The sequence below is a fragment of the Sinohyriopsis cumingii genome, chromosome 19 (genome assembly GCF_028554795.1).
Source record: "Sinohyriopsis cumingii isolate HCF-2022 chromosome 19, ASM2855479v2, whole genome shotgun sequence".
NCBI lineage: Eukaryota > Metazoa > Mollusca > Bivalvia > Unionida > Unionidae > Sinohyriopsis > Sinohyriopsis cumingii.
Window position 1 is genome coordinate 33,088,167 of NC_142979.1, and position 22,894 is coordinate 33,111,060.

The 22,894-nt window shown below is 40.3% G+C and overlaps 1 protein-coding gene across 2 annotated transcripts in view; it reads right to left on the reverse strand.

The window, feature by feature from the left end:
- Positions 1–20,255, reverse strand: part of LOC149775405 (uncharacterized) — a 60,176-nt gene extending 39,921 nt beyond the window's left edge. The window contains exons 1-3 of one of the 2 annotated variants that reach the window (XM_089944401.1): positions 18,363–20,255; positions 17,219–17,392; positions 13,657–13,870 (exon numbers count right to left, since the gene is read on the reverse strand). In XM_089944401.1, the coding sequence (XP_089800527.1) occupies positions 13,657–13,870; positions 17,219–17,392; positions 18,363–19,349 (1,375 nt within the window). In that variant the 5' untranslated portion in view covers positions 19,350–20,255. The remainder of the gene's footprint in view (positions 1–13,656; positions 13,871–17,218; positions 17,393–18,362) is intronic. The other variant, XM_089944402.1, reaches the window with a different exon arrangement.
- Positions 20,256–22,894: the final 2,639 nt, after the last annotated feature.

Below are 22,894 nucleotides of genomic sequence, written 5' to 3' on the forward strand. Positions count from 1 at the left end.
AGCGAGTGCGACTTCCCAATCACTTTACGTTGCCGTACGGTCACGTTGGTATTGGTCTGTATATAAAAAGGAACCCTAGGCAAGATCGATAGTTCATTGTTCATTGAAGTAACTTACCATGTCGTTGACGAAGAAGAAACCAGATTGGTTTGGCTTGGACCCAAGAGGTGGCCCAGTATGCACGAGAGTTATTCAAGGAAAAAAGTTACTTTTCAACCCGTGTTAGTGACGGTGCCAGAAGAACCCGTCACCCAGGACGGGACTGTCGTGGACAGGCCTGAAAGACCCTTTCAAAAGGACACTTGTGTGACCTTACTCCCTACTATAGAACTGGTTAGAACTTTACCCAAAACATGTGGTTGTTGTACAGACACTTGTTTTTATTCCACGTACATGGTTATCATGTGCCTTTTATTCTTGTACTTAAGCTTTTGGCTTTTATGTATTTTTGTCTTTCGTATTCATGTTTGAAAAAAAAAACATTCAATAAACGTGTTCTGAAAAAAGTATATAAACTCTTGTCTTGTCTGTTTTCGTGTCACAAGTGACATTCCTAACACTATGGCTACCTCTGCTGTCTCTGCTCCCTCTTCGTCTACTGTCAAAGTCATCGACGAACACTTAGATCGTGCCAGTTGGGAGGCTTTGTATCTTCGCCATCCCTTTAACATGCTCATTGCTGGACCTAGCGGTTCAGGCAAAACCGAATTCGTCAAACGTTTGATCGAACATAAACATCATTTGATCGATCGGCCACCTCAACGCATCGTGTGGTGTTACAAAGAGTGGCAATCGGCGTACAACCTCTTGCGAGAAAGTCAAGGCGATTCCATCGTGTTTGTGGAAGGCATTCCTAAAGAAGACGACGGCATCGTCTCTGACTCCCGTCAAACCCATTTGGTCATTTTCGACGACATGTTAGGAGAAGACGAAGAAGAAATTAAACTGTGGTTCACGCGCAAAGGGCATCACCGTAATGCCAGTGTCGTTTACATCACCCAAAATTTGTTTCAACAAAGTAAAGCCCATCGCACCATCAGTCTCAATGCGCATTACGTGGTCTTGTTTAAAAGCCCTCGAGATAAATCGCAAGTGCAAGTCTTAGCCAAACAGTTAGGAACGCCTTGGCTGACTCAGGCGTACGACGATGCCACTCAAACGCCACACGCCTATTTACTCGTCGATTTGAAACCTACGACTCCCGAGGATTTGCGATTTCGTACCCACTTGTTTCACCACTGGTGCCAAGACGGAGGGCCTGTCCTGTACACGTCTCCGTCCTCGACTTCATTTCACTCCCCATAAAAAAATCTATAAAAACCTCAGACCCTTTTTCGTCTGTCTCACACAGTGCGAACATGACGTCCCTTCAGTCGCATCTTCCCGTCAAATTGATTCGTGCCTTGTATGGCATCAGTCGAGAAAAAAATCCACAAACACGAGCTCGTGTCTTAGAAGCTAGTCTCAAAGAAGTCTTACGATGGTTCACGGTGACGGCACGTCAATTACTCCAAGGAATCATTCAGATTCCTCATCAAACCAAACGCTTTTTCGATCGAAACAAAGTCGCTTTGGTCCAACTGGCCGATCCCCGCATCGACACTCAAACCAAAAAACAAATCATTTTGAAACCTGGAGGGAGCGGTACTCTAGGAGGGGTCATCATTCGCTCTCTCTTAAGATGGGATCCTAATGCCCCCAAAGTTATCCCCAAGACAAAAGTCCAACGAAGCCCCAAGAAGAAAAAGACCAGGTCCCCAAGGAGAACTTCTCCAGTGGCAGGAACCTCCTCTTACCAGACACCACCACCCCGGAAAAAGAAAAGAAGCCCCCAGAAAAAGAAACAGAGAAAAAGTCCTCAGAAAAAGAAAAGTCCACAGAAGAAAACTAGTCGCAAGAGAGGCACTTCGGCCAGGACGCAACCTTACACTCGCAAACCACGATCTGCCACGGCAGTGACTGCGTCTCCGGCATCCTCACGTTTGTCCACTTCTCCGTTGATGACACCAGGAACTGAAGAGTACTTGGAGACGTTGATCACACCAAGAACTTCTCCGTTGATGACCCCCAAAAGAACTTCCCCAGTGGCAGGACCCTCCAATTTAGTGGCAGTGGCTGCTGCTCACAAAGTACCTTCTCCCAAAATCAAAGTCCATGAAAGATCGGGCATGTTACAAAGTTTACTGGATTTGTCCAAGCAAGAACTGGCTCGATTTAGTCCGTTGCGTACCCCTGCACGACGTGTCATGCCTGTCCTCAAACTGATACGACGTCAAGACAATCAGTGGCGACGCGTTCCAGCATAAAAAAGGCCTGTGACCAAGTAGGGTATCAGTGTTTTTTCTGGTGCTCCTGAAGACTCAAAGATGTCACCCTCCAGAAAACCCCAAGGAAAGAAAAGGAAAGGACTGCCACCACGTTTAGCCAAACATGGGGACATGTTATCTGTCCTGTCCAAAGCTTCTCCACCCCTACGAAAAAAACTCATTCAAACGGCCTCCAAAGAGGTCATCGATACCGTGTGCGAATGTTGTTTGAACGTTTTGAAAGGCACGATCCCTTTGTCCAAACACCAGAAACAATGCTTAGGCAAACATCGTCACGTTCTTCGCCAAATGGTTCAAAAGAAAATTCCCATTCGTCAAAAAAAGAAGATGTTGGTCCAACGTGGAGGCATTTTGCCTCTCTTGTTAGGCCCCATATTGAAAGGAGTCTTGGGAACCATGTTGGGAGGACTGGTGGGAGCAAGATAAAAAGGCCCTCGGAAGTCACAAGATCTCAGAATCGACCGCTCACAACCCCATGGAAGGACGAAAACTAGCTTTAGTGCCTTACAAACGATGGATGGAATACCATCGGTGGCAAGAACAAAGCACCCCGCATTTACCTCCCAATCCCAATTTGAGCGAGATGTCCCAGTTACAACACGAATTGCAGTCCTTGATGGATCGCCAAGATTTGTCCGAAACAGAAAAATCGCAAAAGTACGGTCAACTCTTGCAACGACTGCAACTCTTTCACCAGAAAGCTTTAGACGAAACAGCTCTACCCACTCTGAAAGATTTTAAGACCTTGATGAAAAGTTCAGCACCATCACCAGTACCAGTACCAGTACCAGTACCACCACTACCCGTGACCAAGACAGAAAAAGGAGAAGAAGAAGAAGGGTTTCAAACTCCACCAGAAAAAATACGCAAGTTAACAACACCACCTACCTCCAGAATTGGATGGATTAAAAAGATGATGGCCACCCCTTCTTCATCACAAGAGAAAAAGAAAGTGAAGACAGAAGTGAAACAAGAACCGATATCCCCCGTTCAGACATCCTCCTCTTCGACACCTATTGCCGGCCGCACACGCAAAGCATTGCAATCCAAGAAAGTACCCCAAGAGAAAAAGAGCAACATCCTCCAAGAGTGGGTATCTTATTAACACACCAACCAACACAAAAAAATGGAAAAAGTCTTAGCCAGCATTTACTACGATCCCTCCCATCCTGCAGGTTACGCAGGAGTTCAAAAATTGTATCGTGCTGCCAAACCGCGACTGAAAAGTCTTCGTTTACCTCAAGTGCAACGATGGTTACAAGAACAAGCTACCTACACTTTACACAAACCCATTCGACGCAAGTTTGCCAGAAGTCGCACCCGAGTGGAAGGTATCGATCATCAATGGCAAGCCGATTTAGCCGATGTCTCTCATTTAGCCAGCTACAATCGTGGCTACAAATATTTGTTTTGTGTCATCGACGTCTTTTCCAAATTTGCCTGGGTCGTGCCCTTGACTTCCAAATCGAGCAGCGAGTTAGTGCGAGCCCTGCAACGGGTGTTGAAACAAAGCGGTCGTCACCCTCTTCGATGGCAAACGGACAAAGGCACCGAATTTCTGAACCAAGCTTTCCAAAAAGAATTAAAGAAACGTGACATTCATTTTTTTACCACCGAGAATCCCGAAACCAAAGCCAGCATCGTGGAACGTTTTCAACGCACTTTGAAAGAACGCATGTGGAAATATTTTACGCATCACCACACTCTGAAGTACATCGACATCTTACCACACCTGGTGCAAGCGTACAACCAATCTTACCATCGAAGCATCGGACGTGCCCCGCAAGACGTGACTCCCGACAACGAAGTGTTGGTGTTTGAGCACCTGTTCGGTACGTCCCCGACGAGGGCTGTCCCCAAGAAAAGTGGAGAGTTGGTCGTAGGAGATTGGGTGCGCATTGGCAAAACCAAACGCACTTTCGACAAAGGTTACTTACCTAACTGGACGACCGACTTGTTTCGCGTCACTGGACGAGTGCATGGCCGTCATCCTGCCGTCTATAAATTGGAAGACATGAACGGAGAAGTGCTCAAAGGAACGTTTTATTTGCCCGAGTTACAACGTGTCACCAAAAAAGAAGACGACGTGTACGACATCGAAAGCATTCTCGAACGCAGAACCCGTAAAGTGGGCAAACGACGTGTCAAAGAAGTCAAAGTACGTTGGAAAGGATATCCACCCAGTTTTGATTCTTGGATCGACGCTTCGCAAGTCATCGACTATAAAAAGAAGTGACCATCATGCCCTTTCACACATCAGACGCAGCTACGTCGACCACTCCTTCTTCACCTAGTTCTTCTGTGCAAGATTTACAAAAACAACCCTTGTGGGTGTGGTGTGGAGAACGTGTGCCTAAAACGCAAATCGTCTTTTTCTGCCAAATCTTCGTGGTGTATTGTGTCATCGGGGCAGCCATTGCCAATTTGAGTTTGCAACAAGGAGACAAACAATTGTGGACCATTTTATTGAGCAGTTGCATCGGTTACCTGCTTCCTAATCCCTCCCTGAAATTCTCCTCGAACGGGAACCCCGGGAACCTTGTGTCCAGTGCCAGTGCCAGTCAACACTTCAACCACAATCAGAACCCCATTTTAGACGGAGACACGCCTCTGACGTCCAGTAACCCCTCAGACAGCCACATAACTCTGGAATTATGAGTCACCAAAACCAATTTTACTTAACCTTACCCAGCGACAGTTCCATGGAGGTGTTTCCCCACAACACGTTGTGCTGTTACACGGCCAAATTACCTCAGGCCATCCCCTTAGATCACGAAGCCCATTGGGAAGTGGCTTTAGTAGAAATCATTCACCCGACCCAAGTCCTCAATGTCCTTCCCAATCAAAATTTTTTTGATGTGGAAGTTCATGACGAGCAAATGCAACAGTGGATGGATAGCAATGTCAAATATGACAAGAAAACCCGTACACAAAAGTACACCACCTATCACTTGTTCATTCCCCCAGGCTATTATTTTAGTGGTCAACATTTGGTCAGCACCATAGCCTCCAGGTTTAATGTCGTGTTTCTGAAAGCTTTGGAGCATGTCAACAAAAGTGTCACCATGGAGTACCACAAAGCAGCTCGTCGCTTCTTGATGAAATTTGAACGGAGTAAAATCATGTCCATTTTATTTTGTCCTGAATTGTTTGACATGTTGGGCGGAGACATGGACATGAGAAAGACCATGCTCAAGAAAAACGAATTACCCATCGTTTACGACAACGAGTCTTTTAGCAAGTTATTTCGTGCCCCGGTAGAACTGAACCAAGGACTGAATTTGATGTTCGTGTATTCCGATGTGGTGGAGTACAACGTGGTGGGACACACCTCCGTACCGTTACTGCGTGTCATTCCTTTCAAATTAGATTCTGTTACGAACGCTGACGAGGAAGGTGGAAACACTTACCACGTCCACCGCGAATTTGTCCATCCTCACTATTTGCCGGTCAGCAAGTCGTATTTGGACACGGTCAACATTGCTATAAAAGGAGATTTGGGACAAAATATTCCATTCACCAAAGGAAAAGTCACGGTGAAACTCCATTTTCGAAAACGGTTCTCTCACGACTCGTAAGTAAGTCATGTATCCAGTGTACCGAGGGGATGCACGACAGCGAGGACACGGTTTAGGAGATATGTTAAAATCGGCCTTTCGTTCGGTGGCCCCAGTGTTGAAACCGATGGTGACACGCGGATTGCACGCCTTGAAAGATGCGGCACTGACGCAAGGCAAAGAATTTCTCCAAAATGTCATCATCGACAAACAAAACCCTAAAGAAGCCTTCATGAGGGCAGGCAAAAATGTCTTGCTGCAAACGGGCAAAGACATTTTAGGCCGACAAGACACACCTATAAATGCCCTGCACGCTACCGAGTCAGGCATTCAGCAAGGACAAGGCAGAAAGAGACGACGAAGAAAACACCCTTTCACCAGACTTCAAGCGAGAAAGGCCAAGAAAAGAAGAACCGTTCGAGACTTAGACGTTTTCGATTATTGAGAAAGAACAAAAAATGATGCACCGAGAGTCTTGCGCTTGTTCCAAGACGGAACTGGATCTGTTTGCCATGCCCCCCACCATGATGACCATGCAAGAATCCCAATGGGTGGAATTTCATCCCGTCTCCTCATTGGCCGATTCCGCTCCCATCGAGTTTGAAATCAAAGGACAGCCCGAAGATTACATCGATCTGAATAGCAGTTACTTGTACCTGAAAGTCAAAATTCTAGATAAGACTGGAGGTCCTATAGACGATGAAGCAGTAGCTCCCGTCAACAATTTCATGCATTCCTTGTTCAGTGGAGTGGACTTGTACTTGAATAACAAACTGGTCAGTAGCAGCATGGATACTTACCCTTATCGTGCCTACCTGGAAAATCTCTTGACGTACGGAATAGATGCCAAGAACACTCATCTCAATTCCTGTGTGCTTTGGGAAGCTGACGAACCTACCAAGTTTGAAAATTTGGAAACTGATGAAAAGAAAGAGAACAATGACGGATTTGTAGAACGAAGAAAGAGAATCACGGGAGTCGACACAAGTTTAGAACTGATGGATCGTTTGCATTTGGACATGTGGTTGCAAGAAAAGTATTTGCTGAACGGGGTGGATATCCGTCTGAGACTGAATCGTAGCAGTGCCGCTTTCCATTTGATGGCTGATAGTGACGGTTACAAAACCAAAATCCTAGAAGCCAGACTCTACGTACGCCGTGTGGAAGTGTTACCTAAAGTGGGAAACGACATCAATCAGACGTTGAGCAGAACGACTGCCAAGTATCCCATACGACGCGTGGAAGTGAAAACCTTCACCATTCCCAAGGGACAGCGATCCATGATCGAAGATCATCTGTTCCAAGGACAGTTACCCAAACGTTTGATCGTTGGTATCGTCGAGAATACAGCCTTCAACGGAGCTGCCCAAAAAAAATCCTTCTACTTTCAACACTTTGGCGTGTCCAAGATCGAAGTCAGTCGCGATGGCAAAACCTTGTGTACCCGACCTTTCGAACCTGACTTTGCCAAGAAGAATTACTTGAGATCGTACTTGTCCCTGTACGAAGCCACCGGACAGTTAGGAACCAACACCAGTCACGGTATTACGTACGAGGATTATGCAGGAGGCTACGCTTTGTGGGTTTTTGATTTCACTCCAGACCAAGGCAGCGACGAGGGACATTTCCACCCTATAAAATCCGGCCAGATTCGTGTGGAAATTCAGTTTAAAGACCGAGACCCTGATGAAACGGTGAACGTCATCCTGTATGCAGAATTCGATAATACCATAGAAATCAACAGTTTGAGAGAAGTCATCCTAGATTACTAGAAACCATGGAAGACTGTTGTCCCTCTTTACCTAGTGGAGAAACTTTGGACATGAAATGTGAGGAGACCGTGGAAAAAGAAGAAGTGATCATGATGAAGTCGAGATGGTCAGAACAAGAAGCCCATTTAGTCTCCTGTTTTGCCAAACACTTGGTCGAAAAAATGACGGAATTGATCAAGAAAAATTGCTATGGATGTCAAAACGATCATCCCAGTCAAATTCAACACGATAAATGCCTGATGTTAAGTCAAGAAGAAAAATTGAACGAATATCTGGACGAAGCTTGGAGTCCCATCTCGGACAAAGACGTGTTGCACCAGTGGTATAAAGACTTGCGTGAACATTCTTGTCCACCATTAACCACTCAAGAGATCCATCGTATCGAAGCTCTCCTGAATCAGAGTGAGGAAACAGAACGAATAACCGTTTATTCGTCAGTCATTTTCAAGCAAAAAGTCAGGATCGAATTGACGACTTATTATTACCTGTGAAGAAGAAGAAAACACACACACAAATCAATGGATACCTGGGAACTTTATTACCTTTTGAACCACAGTTCGTATACGGCTTCTTGGAATCCTGTCGTCTGTGCTAAAGATGAACTCCCTCATCGCAAACCTAAAGACCATCAAGCTTACGTGATCAACACGGACGAAAGTCATCTCCCAGGAACCCACTGGGTAGCCGTCTACTTTCCTCAAGAAGGATGTGTGGAATATTTCGATTCGTACGGATTACCCCCTTTGGAAGACGATATCATCGACTTTATGAGAAGAAATGCTCAGACCACCCGATTCAATAACGTGAAATTACAAGGCACAGATTCCTTGGTGTGTGGACAGTACTGTGTGTATTTTCTGCATCATCGCAGCCTGGGCTATTCCTTAGAACATTTAGTGACTCATTTTGATCCTCGTTCTTCTACTAGAAACGATGTGAAAGTAGATCGATGGTTTTGTGACCATTATGCTTATCTTTTGTCTCAAGCTAGGAAACGTAGTGTCCATCAATGGCCTAATGATTTCCAAAAGTGGAAATCACAATTTCATTCACAACGTTGTCAGCCCTGTTTAAAGTAGATTGTCAATTGAGAAAAAAATGTTAGTGATTTAAAAAAATTGTTTGATGTTATATTGTTGGATTATTGTTAAAAATGTTAGAGTTGTTGTTTAGTGTTAAGTGATTTTTGAATAAAAAATGTTGTGTTTTGAAAAAAATGCCTTTATCTTTTGTTTAGCTATAAGAATGTTGGATTGATGCTCTTTCATTTCTTACTATCCCTCTCATGACACTCACTGAACGTTGCGGCTCGAAAACCGTGTGGGGGATGTTTTCCTTCACGTCCGCGCTTTGACTTTAAGAACCGGGGTTGTTTCCAGTCTAACCATCCATTGTCGACTCATCCTCCTACGAAGATGTGCTCCAAACTAGCTAAGCTCAACGAAGCCTACGTGAATTTGCATAGGGTCAGACACAGTCTGATACCGAAGCCAGAAGAAATAGAGAATGTGAGAATGTTAAAAGTCACTGAAGACCTGATAGAAGAGCTCTTCAGAGACGAAATGAACATGGAGAAAGAAGAATGGACAGAGAAGTACAGACTTCAGAGACAGCAGCAACAGCAGCAACAACAGCAACAACAACAACAGCAGCAGCAACCTGAAGCTGACAGAGGCTTTGTCGATTGTCGTATCGACACCAAAGAGTTCTTCTTCTCTTTCCGAAGAAGCAGACCTATCGCCAGAAAGTCTATCCTCAGAGGACATCGCATTCTTAGAAACTAAAAAAAGAATGCCATAGCAAACAAAAAAAAACAGCCCTTTTCAGGGCTACCCAATACTCTAGAAAAGAAATAACTATTAATTTGCCAATGTGTGTAGGTAGAGTAGTGTGAATATAAACACTAACTCTTTTTTTAAAAAATGTGAGGGTATGTGTTTGTGTGTTTGTGTTTGTAAGTGCTAAAGTAAGTTGGTGTGAATAGTAGATTAAAATAATGCTTTTTTGGTGTTTGAGGTGTATATTTGGGGTTAGATTGGATTGCTTTGCGTATGTGGATAGTCTATTGAAGTGATTTATAAAAAAATTTAAAATAGTGATGGGTAGCATAAAAAGTGAGTGAGTGTTGCTTTTAGGTCCGCGCGTTGTTGTTTTTGGTCATGATGTAGGTAAGATCAATTTTATGTTTTTAGGGGGATGTTTTCCTTCACGTCCGCGCTTTCACTATAAAGTGAAACTCGTTCGGCAGTCCAACTACCCTTGTTGATTGATCAACACCAAAAATGAACACGAGACTGACGAAACTGTTGGAACTTCATGTGCATCTGGAATATGCCAGGCGCATATTAAATGAACTGGCCGCGGAAGCCATTGTGGAGGAGGGAAGGATAAGAGAGGAGGAGGAAAGAAGAAACAAAGAAGAGGAGGAGAGAAGATATAAAGAAGAAGAAGAAGAAAGAAGATACAAAAAGGAGGAGAGAAGAAACAAAGAAGAGGAGGAGTGGGAAAAGGAGAGAAGAAAAAATTTCAGAATCCCAGAAACCGAAAATTGGGATTCTGAAGCCACATATCCTGCCTCTGCTCTCTCCCCCAAAAAGGTAAAAAGTAACTGGGGGACAAGATGTGTATGCGGCGCCAGGCCTGGAAGGTGCCACCATTAACCAGGTGTCCATGAAGTTCCAAAAAAACAGCCCTTTTCAGGGCTACCCAATACTCTAGAAAAGAAATAACTATCGATTTGCCAATGTGTGTATGTAGAGCAGTGTGAATATAAACACTAACTCTTTATTAATAGTGAGAGTGTATGTGTTTGTGTGTTTGTGTTTGTGTTTGTAACTGTTAACGTAGGTTGATGTAAATAGTAGATTATGGGTTTCTTTATTGTTTATTTTGTGTGTTTGTGTTTGTGTTTGTAACTGCTCACGTAAGTTTGTGTAAATAGTAGATTATGGGTTTGTTTATTGTTTATTAGCGTATGTGAAGAGTATAGTTTTGGTTTTATTATATGAAATGAGAAAGTAGGGGATGTTTTCCTTCACGTCCGCGCGTTGTTTGATCATGATCTAGGTAAGATCAATTTTATGTTTTTAGGGGATGTTTTCCTTCACGTCCGCGCTTTTCGTATAAGAACCCACAGTATTCGTCGTTCAAACCATTCTACGGAATAAGATACAAGATGGAAGTGTCGGCGTTGTTTAATGACTTAAGAAATGTTTACTTTTGGATGATGGATGGAGAGTATACTATTGAAAGGATAGAAAGAGAATGGAGGTTGAGAAAAAGTCTTGACTATGTCAATGAACTACAATTAGCGAGGAAGATGATAGAGGAGATGATAGAGGAAGAAGTTAAGAGATTGAGAGGATTGATTCAACCAGAGTATGTAAGAGTAGGGACTATAAAAGAGTCTATGGACAAGGTAAAAGCAGTGAGATGCTATTTAGAAGAGCTAGAGAAATGGTCAGAGTGGAAGTTCGTGAAAAGGGGCATTGAACAACTAAAGAAAGCGGAAGAAAAGATGAAAAAGATAATAGAGGAAGAAGTGCAGAAAATTAAGGACAGGTGGGCAAAGATAGAAAAGAACAAGAGAATAGAAAGAAAAAAGAAGAATATGAGAGACTGAACAATAACTGGATAAAAATCCAACAGAAGTTCCGAGCCATGGGGCACCCGGACTGGATACCGGAAAATGAAAAGAAGAAGAAGAAAGGAATTTGGGGAAAGATTAGGGGCTGGATGAGTAAATGGAGGAAATAGAAGAAAGCCAAAGGCCCTTTTCAGGGCCAGCCATATTTCTCGAAAAGAGATAGCCTTTCCATTGCCTACCCCTTTTTTTAAAGTTAAATTTAAAAAAATTTTTTTAAAAAAATCCCATATTCAATTCCCCTTGTCCCTAGACAAACCCAAACTCTATTCCCCCATGTTAAATTCCCCCTTGTACGTAGAGTGACCCACGATTTTTCACCATGTTCAATTCCCCTTGTACGTAGAGTGGCCCACGATTTTTCGCCATGTTAAATTTCCCTTGTACGTAGAGTGGCCCAGGGGTCCCTGTAATGCTAATTCCCATTGTACGTAGGGTGGCCCCATTTACTACTACAGTTTCGTATTTTGCGCAGGGTTATATTTTTAAAGGAAAATAATTTCTCACGCTTTCCTTACTGGTTAACTTAGCTATATAAAAAGTGTTTGCACTGGCAACATGCACAATGGAGAGAGCGTTGGCACACCTCAGTGTTACTTTCATGTACTGTGGTCTTTGGTTCTTGTACTTGTGGAAATTGTAAATGATCTAAGGATACAGTTAACCAATATGTCTGCTTCCATGTGCTCGAAAACCATCCTGAATTTGTCTGAAGAACACTATCTTTAGCAGTTATTAAAATATGAAAAACGAATTTTCCCACACTAGACAATACCAGCTTCTGAACGAGTGAATTGCAAAATTTGTAAAAGGTACAGAGTTATCGGTTCGTTATTATTATTATTATTATTATTATTATTATTATTATTATTATTATTTACCTTTGGCCAAGCTGTATACTATATATAACTACAATTACACCCATCAATCGTACACCAAAATAAAGGTAATTAAAAGTTCTGTTAACAATATCAAAGATGTACAAGGTCAAATTAAACAGCCAGGATAACGAGCGATGAAATCATGGGAAATCATTTTTCGTTAGCATACTAAACTGTAGAGCGTAACCGGTGAAAAGCTAATCAATGTATTCGCGATATACCCGATGTGATTTAGTGACGTAGTAATTTATCCGTCATCCCGACTTTTGTAGCACAAGCTAACGAGAGAATGTATACAATTAATAGGCGTTATCTTTTAAACTGCTAAGTGAATTTGAATATTACTTTTATTAATTTTTAGCCACTTTCTTATAAAAGGCACATGTGAAAAGGGTAGTTCGTGTTCCTTCAGTGATAAATTAAGTACAAAGTAAAAGACAGTAAACTGGTAAGGTTAAAATAATAATAAATAAAAAAATAAACCAGCTCTGCATTTTAATTTGATTTGACCTTAAGGAGTCAACACCTGAGTCATTTCATATGCAAGAATTTTTCGAGCAATTTAAATAATTCTTTGGCCTCTTAAAATGGGTTTTATAGGTACAGTCAACGGTGACCGAGTGTATTGCATTTGACATGGGATAATAAAACTGTATTGGGTAATATGATAGCAATGGTAAATGTTTACTTTAAACATGAGAGGAAGTGAAGGATGTTTCAAATTACAAGTGGATATTAATGTTCCGCTGAACCTGTACATAGTTCGAGCGTTATAATGGCAGTGAATTCACTTCAACATGCTTGTAAATGACTGGAGTTAAATTATTAAAAAAATAGAGAGTGGCTGTATTTAACAAGAGACTTTGAGAGTGTATCTCAGGATTAAGTAATATGTTGTGTCGTTTCTCAATATAACATCGATTTTCAAGTGAGCTGCCTGCGGGTAAAAAATGTGTCGTTCTATACATTAGGGTAAATGGCGCCCCGGGCGACGATGAAGGTCCAAAGTGGTGTTGGCACCCCAAAACCTCTGGTGCCGGGGGCTTTGATGCCCCAAGACCTCTGGCGCCCAAGGCAATCGCCCCCCCCCCCCATGAGTACGCTACTGGGTTTACATAATTTTTACAAGTTAATGTGCCAAAATATGTCAATGGAAGTAACAGGGAAACCATGTACAAAATCTGTTAGACTTAAGTCTTACATTGGTGCTGATTAGAAACCAATCAAGTTCATCCAAACGAAATGCGCCTTTATTCGAGTTTATTCTTAAAGGCAATATACAAAATAGAAATCCTGAGCATTTTTGCACTCGTCAGACTGAAAGAAAATCAGGATTAAAATACAAATATTTTTTTAATGTACCCATATTCAAATTGATAATGCTTGTCAGACTTCAAAGCATCGTCAGAGAGAGAGAGAGAGAACATATCTTTGATTTCTTGTACTTTCTACTGAAATTATAAAAGGAGTTCTTGCCTCTAAAATCCATCTTTTCTCCTGGTGTGTAACCGTGGAGGAATATCTTCTTGACCGTGGATGGGTGCTCTTTGACCTCTATAATTCGCTGCAGTGCCTGTATCTTGGCGGAGATAACCTTCATTTCCTCGCGGAAGGATTCTGTGTCCTCTTTCTGTGCGATAACGGAATCCTTTACCTTTTCTGTCTTCTTAATATGGTCTTCGTACACATTCTGTACAAAGATAGGTAGAATTGCCTGAGAAATGCGCGTAAAAAGCATGCAGGAAAAGAATCCAAAGACTGGCGATAAGAATGAAAGAGGAATGATTGATATAATAAATTAAACAATTCCAGAATGGGACAATACATATTGCTCCCCATGCAAGCCCTCAGTAACGAGAAATAGCGTATTACACGCGTATTTGTTGTACAAGAGAGAAGAGCCTCTCACCCCACCTCTACTGATTTTAGACCTTTTAAGCCAAAAATTACGCACAGTCAATTATGAATGTATTCATGGAAGAAAGGCATCAATACTAGAACTGCTGTATTTATATTAAACAATTAAATACTGGCAAATATAATCAGCTCGATTGTAACCGGAAGTAAGAATAAAACAATCCCATTTTTCGTCGATTAGGGCCTTTCAAATTTCTAAGCCACAAACCGAAACGACGTGATAAAAAAAAAATGCCGTTGAACGAAGATGTAAGTGCTCCATAAAACGTCAAGAGACTAAAAACTGAATAGATTTCAGTCTGTTCTGAACTTTGAACCTTGAAGATTGTAATTGTGTTTGCATCTAAAAGAAACGATTTATTTTACAATATATTCCAATGACACTTCCAAAAATGAAAAAAGTTATATTATAAATCACTGTGACGATTTTTTTCATTAAATGTTTATGTCTCTAAACAATATATTAAAATGTAGGAGCAAGGTAAATTTACAAAATGCCATAAGTGATATAACAAATACCAGAAACACTAAATGAAAAGTATAGCATTCAACACATATGTAAGCCTTCGGGTAATCATAGCATAGGGAGGGGGCTGAGTGGAATTGTCTGGAAAGATCAGACGGGGATACCTCCCCCCCCCCCAAAAAAAAGGTAAACTTAGAATTCACCAGTGATGAAATCGAAGCATTATTCAATGTTATCTAACATAATTCTACGTATATTGACCTGTTGACACTGTTTACTGATAAAATAGAAATTTATAGCAATTAATTTGTATAGGTTGACAATCCGACAATATATAACTACACCCCATGTGGCATCAAGTTTTGTCCTACACCAGCATATTAAATAACAAATTTCTCTGGGATCGATGTTAACGACCAAACTAAATCCCTACTATCGACTAAATTTCCAGAGTATACATGTGATGAAAGCAGATTTAGTCAATTTTTAATCCAAGATAGACAATGGAGATGATAATAAAAACGTTCTACACACACACACACACACACACACACACATATATATATATATATATCTATATATATATATATATATATATATATATATATATATATATATATATATATATATATATATATATATATATATATATATATATATATATCTTTGTGTGTGTGTGTCAAACTGCCTCTTCCACGCGCAAATCGTCTCTGCTTATTTACATGATAGTGGTTCCGCGAAGCACATCTTAAATCCTTATAAATAAATAAGTCAGCCATTCATTGGAACCATTTTTAAGTCATAGTTATTAAATCTGGGTACGTTTGCCAACATGGTAAGTGTGCAGGTAAACTGGGGGGGGGGGGGCAGGTGCGGGGCGTTTATACTTGCGCGTAGGACAACTAGTCAGGGATGTAATCAACTGTTACATGTATATACTGCAGTAAACAGGTGATATGTGAGTCATTTGTTTTAAAAAATGGTTAATTTTGGTAGTAGAGTAAAGCCAGTTGAGAAAGAATTTTGAGGACTGTTCCAAACATCTGCATCAGATAATAAACTATTATGCTAGAGATCAAACCATGGATATGCCCTTAAATTTAAGATTAGCTTTCCCAAAGTCTGTGCAATCAGCATAAAATTTATTTAGGTTTTAAATGATACCAGAGATGACTTAGCTAAATGGAAGATGAATAAATTCATAAAACAGAGGAACTGGTACGTATTTGAAAGACGAATTAATATGTTCATGATTAAACATTGGACAGGGCCCAAACATTTACATTTCTAGCTTTCCTAAACCTTGTATTGTGGTTGTTTGGGGGTTTTAACGCCATTTCTCGGCGCACGATAGGTTTTACATGGCGGGCAGCATAACTGGTGGAGGAATGACCCGGGGAAAACCCCGATAAGAACCATCGACCCACGGGAAGCTACTGGCCAGTTTTCAGTGACCGATAAAGGCGAGCACTTTAGACCACTCGGCCATCTGGGGCCCATTCTAAATATTGTGCAATAAGCATAACATAGCTGTTAAATGATACTAAAAACGATTTGATTTAAGTCATAAAAGTAATTAATGGATATATTACTCTCGAATCTGAATAAAATATTTAGCGAAATGTAAGAGAAAAGATACTTCTAATTTTAATACTTTTATTTTCGTGATAAATTTCTTTCTTTTAACTAAGAGATATCATAGAATAAACGAAAATTGAAGACGCAGTATGAAGACTCGATACTCGAAATTCAGCTGCCTGATAGTGCTCTAGCTTTAACCACGCAGTGATAACGTGATGTTGCCGAGATCTTGAGATAACACTATATCTAGTCCGTTACCCTGGACTCCTAATATGCTTTGTGTGCTAAGCATTACGGGAGGCCAAGGTACTAGACCGACACTATACTTGGCAGGAAGTGAGGTATCTCTTTGCTATTATCTATGTCTATGAGACGACATCGGAAGCTCTGTTCAGAGCGAGATAAAGCCCCACGTCACTTAAGTTTAAAAGTTGATTTGTTCGAGCGCAAGTGGTATCTTATATCCCTCATCTATGGATTCTACTTCGTCAACAGGCTACCTAATCGTTTGATTGATATAGAACAAAATTGTTAATAAAAAAAAATGACTTACATCTACATTAGTCAATAGAGCTTCCTATCAATTATTTTTTTAAAATCAATTAAACGATGAGATAATCCCTGTTGATCCGAGACTGTAGTCACATAATACCTCTAAGTGTGGGTGAAAATGTACTTCGAAATGAAATTTTTCACAAATTGTTAATTAGGACTGTCTTTAGTGTCAGACAAACGTGAAGTGTATTGCAAGCACGTGCAGTTTTTAAGTATGTTGAGCAAGAATTTAAGACATTGAATAACGCGACTTCATGCATGCAAGTGCTTTGGATTTAGCCCTTTATTGGTATCACACACTTACGATAAACATAGGAAAGAACAATACAAAATTAAATTCTGAGGAAAACTGATTTCCGAGACTCAAAGGGAAGCGTATCAAATATTGCAATATCAAAATATTTTCAGTTCAACCCGTCTCCATAGCTTGTGTTTTCTCTTTCTTTTTTTTTCTTCTCTTTTTTTGTTTAATTGTATCTTAAGAAAATGAAATATTGGGAAGCATGCGCCTGACCCTACCTTGAGTTTGTGCAGGTCTTTCTGCACCATGTATCTATCCTCCTTCATATTCCGGCGTTTGGTCCGGATGTTTCTCAACCGCTTGTCCAACCTTCTAATCTCCTTCTGAAGTTCCTTTGACCGTGCTAATATGGGTTCGTACATATCATGGGAACTGGTACGGCCACCTTCATCCTGTGTGTACCAATAACGTACATTAAATCAAGATCACAACCAAAATCTTAATACCCTCTGTTTATAAACATGTCCAATATTTTCTTTCCATTTTATAAAAAAAAAAAAAAAAATAATAATTGGTAAATTATAAGATGTTTGAAATTTGGTCATCATCGGATGTATTTATAAAATCCCAAGATAGTCAGCTTTCAAACGTCTCATAATAAAATGAGGAATATTTTACACGTGTCTCACACAATTCAATCATATATTTATATCGTTACAGCGTTCAGTCCTGTTTAACATGTCCTCATTATAATAAAATCTAATTTTTAGTGTTAGAAAAATACTGTACAGATTGGGTCATTTTCATGATTAACAGTAAGCTCTTAAAAGATAGACACCCCACACACACACCACTCTGCCGCTTGAGGGATCTTTCGAGCATTTAGTATCGGTTATATGTTTGTGTCTCAAAGCAATGGCTTTTTCTTAAATACTTGTAGTCGTTTTCATTCTATTGAGCTTTAACGTAGGTCTTGTCTAAAGTCACAACGTTTTGTGGTGTTATAATGCCGGAGATGTTACGGCTGTAAACTTCAAACACATACATTTTTGTTGTTGTTGTTGCAATAATGCTGTTGTCACTTACATGCACAAAAGTAGAAGTCCGATCAGTAAGTCTCATGGAAAAGAAAATCTATATTTAAAAAAAAAGAAGAAAACTCTTGCGTGAAATATGTAAGTTGAAGGCGCAATTTGCAGTTATTTAGCTCATTTGTTGAATTAGTGGTCAAAATTGACTGATTCATCACCTTGATAAGTGTCCGTCTTTTCCAAGTTTATTTCCAGCGAACACTACACGAAACACTTTTGTTTGCTTGCTTGCTTGCTTGCGAGAGAGAGAGAGAGAGAGAGAGAGAGAGAGAGAGAGCATACGTTAACTTCTTATATATCATTTATATAAAACAAACGTCGATTTAAGTACCTGCAGCTGAGCAAGGGTTTCCTCGTGTTCCCTTTTCCTCTCTTCTAGCATCCGCTCTGTCATGGAGATGTGATCCTCAAACGACAGCTCTCTCCTCCGGCAGAAACGCCGTTCGTTTATCCTTCCCTGTAATTTTTGCTGAACCTTCTTGGAACTGTACTTCGACCTCTCAAATCTACTCTTAGTGTCCTCAATGCGAAACTGATTCCTCCTCAGCATCTCAGTTATTTGTTGATGCCTCCTTGAAAGCGCTTCCAATTCTACTCTTACCTTTTTCAAATAACCTTCATCGGCAATAATCCAACTTTTCAAAGGATTGCAAATTTCAGACAATATATCAGTAATCACATTCATGAAGTGAAGAATTTGACCGTAATTTACAATATATTCCGTGAATACAGCTCCTGATATTTCTTTTATATTCTCATGAAATCGTTCTACCTTTTTTAATCCCTCCGTCACCTCCTCACTCCAAGCATTTATGTTATTTTCATATGCCCTAACACATGGAACGTCTAGACTTTCAAGCTCTGGAAAAAAGCTGAGACAGTATTTGAAAATGTAATCTTTGCAAGCTCTGGTGAGTCTTTCTTTAGAACTTTCCACCAGAGCGTCAAAATATCTTGCCGTATCCACTAAACGCTGAAGTTCAGATATGCTGGAGGTCCTTTCGGCCAGAAACTCATCCTTTTTAAACTTGGCCAAATCCCTTCCGAAGTCCTCGTAATTTTTGTACTGCTTGATATCAGTTTCTGAGGTAGCCAAACTAACAAAGTCAAGCCAATCATCGATGTTATCATCTTGGGCATAAAGAAGCCACTTATCCTTAAAGTTATGGATGTCTCTTTCTACGTCATAGATCAAACAACGGCCTTTCCTTCTCTCGCCTGCCAAGGAGATGGGGAGCCTTGGTTCATCACTTTTCTTTCTTAAACGAGCCAGGCTCTCCAAACTTCCACGTCTCAGCAGAGGTTTACTGGTATCCATGTTCGTAACTTTTCTTAAAATATTATCGTCTATGTTTCTTTCTAAAGCAAACAATCTCTAATTTTTCCCAAACGACATCATCATAATACTGTGCACATTTGAATCAATCATCTTTGATTTGTTTTTAGCTTTGCGATCTACCAGTCCATAATCACACTCAAAAGAACCATTCTGATTATCCCATTTCCTGCAATCATACTCAACCCTAGACTGTACAGTAGAGGTGTCGTTAATTCAAACGTTCCTCTTAAATCCCTGATAAAACAAGACGTGTTTCTTTCCTGCGGTCACAGTCGCTACTGCCAAAGAACACTCTTGTTGATTCACTGGATTAACTTGTCAATACACCCCTCGTGCTTTATGACTACACGGAACAAAGCTCTAAATATCGAATCCCCAAACAAAGAAAGCTTCATCAAAATTGCCATTTGAAATAACAGTACAGTAAGCATTCACTGTGTCTCTTTTCATGGTCACGAAACATAATATCGAAATAGCTATGTGCATATTGGAGATCGTTCTCTCACACTAGGTGAAGTCTTTATTAAGCAGCAGCCGTTAACATTCGTATTTACCCTACTCGATCTCATGAAATAACGATTGGCGTAGACTGATTTTATGGATTCTCCGTAATGGCGAGAACTATTTCTATTCAATTTAACATCAGAGGTGGCAGGCGACATATATTCTGACCACCTCAAGGCGCATTCAACTTATGGTCATGATTTTTAAAAAGAAGTGGTGATAGAGTTTGATAAACGGGTACGTACGTTTTTTTTTTTTTTATATACAATTTTACCGCGCACCCCTGTTTTAACGGGGTAGAACCGCCATTGACACGTTCTGTCTGATATTGCTGAATTTTCTTAGTAGATAACCAGTAAGTGTACTTATCTGGCGGGACGCGTTCAGGATCAACTGTGGTATCAACTTTTCACAGCTAATCCATGTTTGATAGGCACTAGGGACGACCGAATGCAAGGCTAATTTGAGAAAAGAGAAGTATCGTCATAGCCAACTTGCATCATTTCTCTTTCGTGTAGCATTTATTCTGCTTTGATCTTGTATTTTAGTAAAATTTATAAACAGTAATGTCAGATTAATTTGGTATGGCGTAACAAAACATTTATTCAAAAATGTAAGATACCATTCTCGTTTCATTTTGTTCAATCAGAAAGCTACCAAGAATTAAATATGATGGGGACACTGTTGTCAATACCATCAAATAAACCTGCTTGTATATGTGTTAAGCACTGGATTTTTATACATTCGAAGAGTCGCATCCCTTTTTCCGTTTCACTGGAGCTTGTATCGGTCGATTCGGACCATGACGGCTATGTCTGCGACGCAAAAATTTGCATCGAATTTAGGTTGGCGCAGTAATTTACAGAAAAGGTATAGTTTTCTCGTGAAATTTCGTCGCAAAAAAGACACAATCTATTCGGACTTCTTCGCCTATTTCATCAAGTAGACTGGACGTGGGATTGATCGCAAAGCTGCGATTGAAAAGGTTATATGCATTTGCAACTTTCCAGTCAGTCCAAGGTTCGTAAATAGCAGAGGTGGTCCGAATGGTAGCTATTGAGGATTGACCTCGAAGTTGCAAATGGTATCAACATTCATTTATATTTTGTTGATCGAGACTAGACTGCAGTTCAGTTAGACATAACAGCTGTCATGCAATGCTCCGGCAGGTCAGTGTCGACATTGTGCGTTCGATCAATGATTTGAAGAGAACAGTATTGACCCCCCCCCCCCAATCTACTGGTGCATTATGCGACAGAAAATGATGCTCTTTGCTTGCTCAGTTGTTTTGTAGTGGAATCAGATCACAATTATTAGTTCCGGTTCAGTACCCATTAATGTAGTCCCAGCCTTTTTTTTAGAGCAGTTTTTCCTGTCTTCTTTTGGTGGTTATACAAGAGTTAGATTTAAGCATTTTTGGTATGGATTTAAAGGTAATTAGAATATGAGTTTGTGGTATGGTTGTCTGTGTGTGTTTCGGCGACAGTGCACAATGAGTAATAAGGTCTTGGTGATGATCCGGAACTGAAATATGTGTTCTATTGCACGTTGCTTTGTTTACAGTCCAGCCTCTCAAAGAAACACCTGGGAACCTATAACAAGAACTTCACCGTGAAGTCATCTTTCAAGGTGTTTGAGATTAACATGATCTGTACTGATTGTCACACAGTGGAAAGTTCAGTGCTGAGAAACAAATGTAGTAAATATATAGTCAAATTATTTGTGTTCTGGGTCCATAGTGACTGTCTCGCGATCAGAATGATGCGGGCTTCGAGCTCTACCATTGGATCAGCCCGGGTGGCTACTTTGGTGTGTCAGTAGCAAGGCAATTCACTCCAATTACTTCAGCATGATACAGTTTCCGTGCGTTACTTTGAAGTAAAACAAAAAATAAACCGAAGACACGGATGATACGGAAATATGTGTGTAGTTGGACGCCTGTTGTGACCTGTTTTATATATGCCATCGTGTCATCTAGGTAAAGAGCAAAACAGAACAGAACCTTTACTTGATATTGAAATCTCAGGCCACACGCAGGTGGCATATGAGAACAACATAATGCTTACATATGTTAGGTGGCAATATGTGCAAAGAATAGTTATTAAACGTTTACGTTTCAAACAGATATATGACAAAATAAATGGGGTGTACATTACCATTGTATGAAGTAAAACATTTAAACAGTACATTGTGGAGGAAAAAAAAATTGTACGTATTACGCATGCATATGCCATTCCGTACATAAACGTAGGCATATTTGTGTACTTACATGCACGCACGTTCACATTACACAAGTGCACATCTAAGCAGTGATGCAAATTGTACGTTACTGGCAGTTAGATGCATTTTGTCATAATTCTGTCAACAAATGTAGAAAGACATGTAAATACTGAACGATGTTAGGAGGAAAAAGCTTACCAAACTTTGCTACATTAGGAGTAAAACAGTAAAAAAGATGGTAAGAATTTACATGACACTTTGTTTACAACTTTATTTTGTTGACGCTTTTTACATCTATCGCATTTCATTATATATATATATGTATGTATGTATATATACATGTATGTATGTATGTATATATATATATATATATATATATATATATATATATATATATATATATATATATAATTCATAGTCATCCCCTGTGTCCCTCCAGGTATGTAAACTGTAAACAAACCATTGTGTTATGACAATAATTATGTATTGATCTACCTGGGTGTTATCTATGTAGAGCCCCCTAACGATGAGAGTTCAATAGTCGTCACATTGTAACGCTTAGGCACCATTTGTTAACTGCTGTACATTTCCTCATGGAAGTTACCATTCCATGCGGCAGCATAGCAAGGAATTATGGCGCTACATTCGAAAGAAAATGGTTGTCTGATGGAAGCTGGTCATTTTCTACGACACTGATTCCAATGGCCAAAGCTCCTTGCAAACTATAATCCAACGTCTACCTGATATTGTAGTTTTACATTATCTTGCTTGTCATACTTCGATAATTAAGTTGTTTTTGT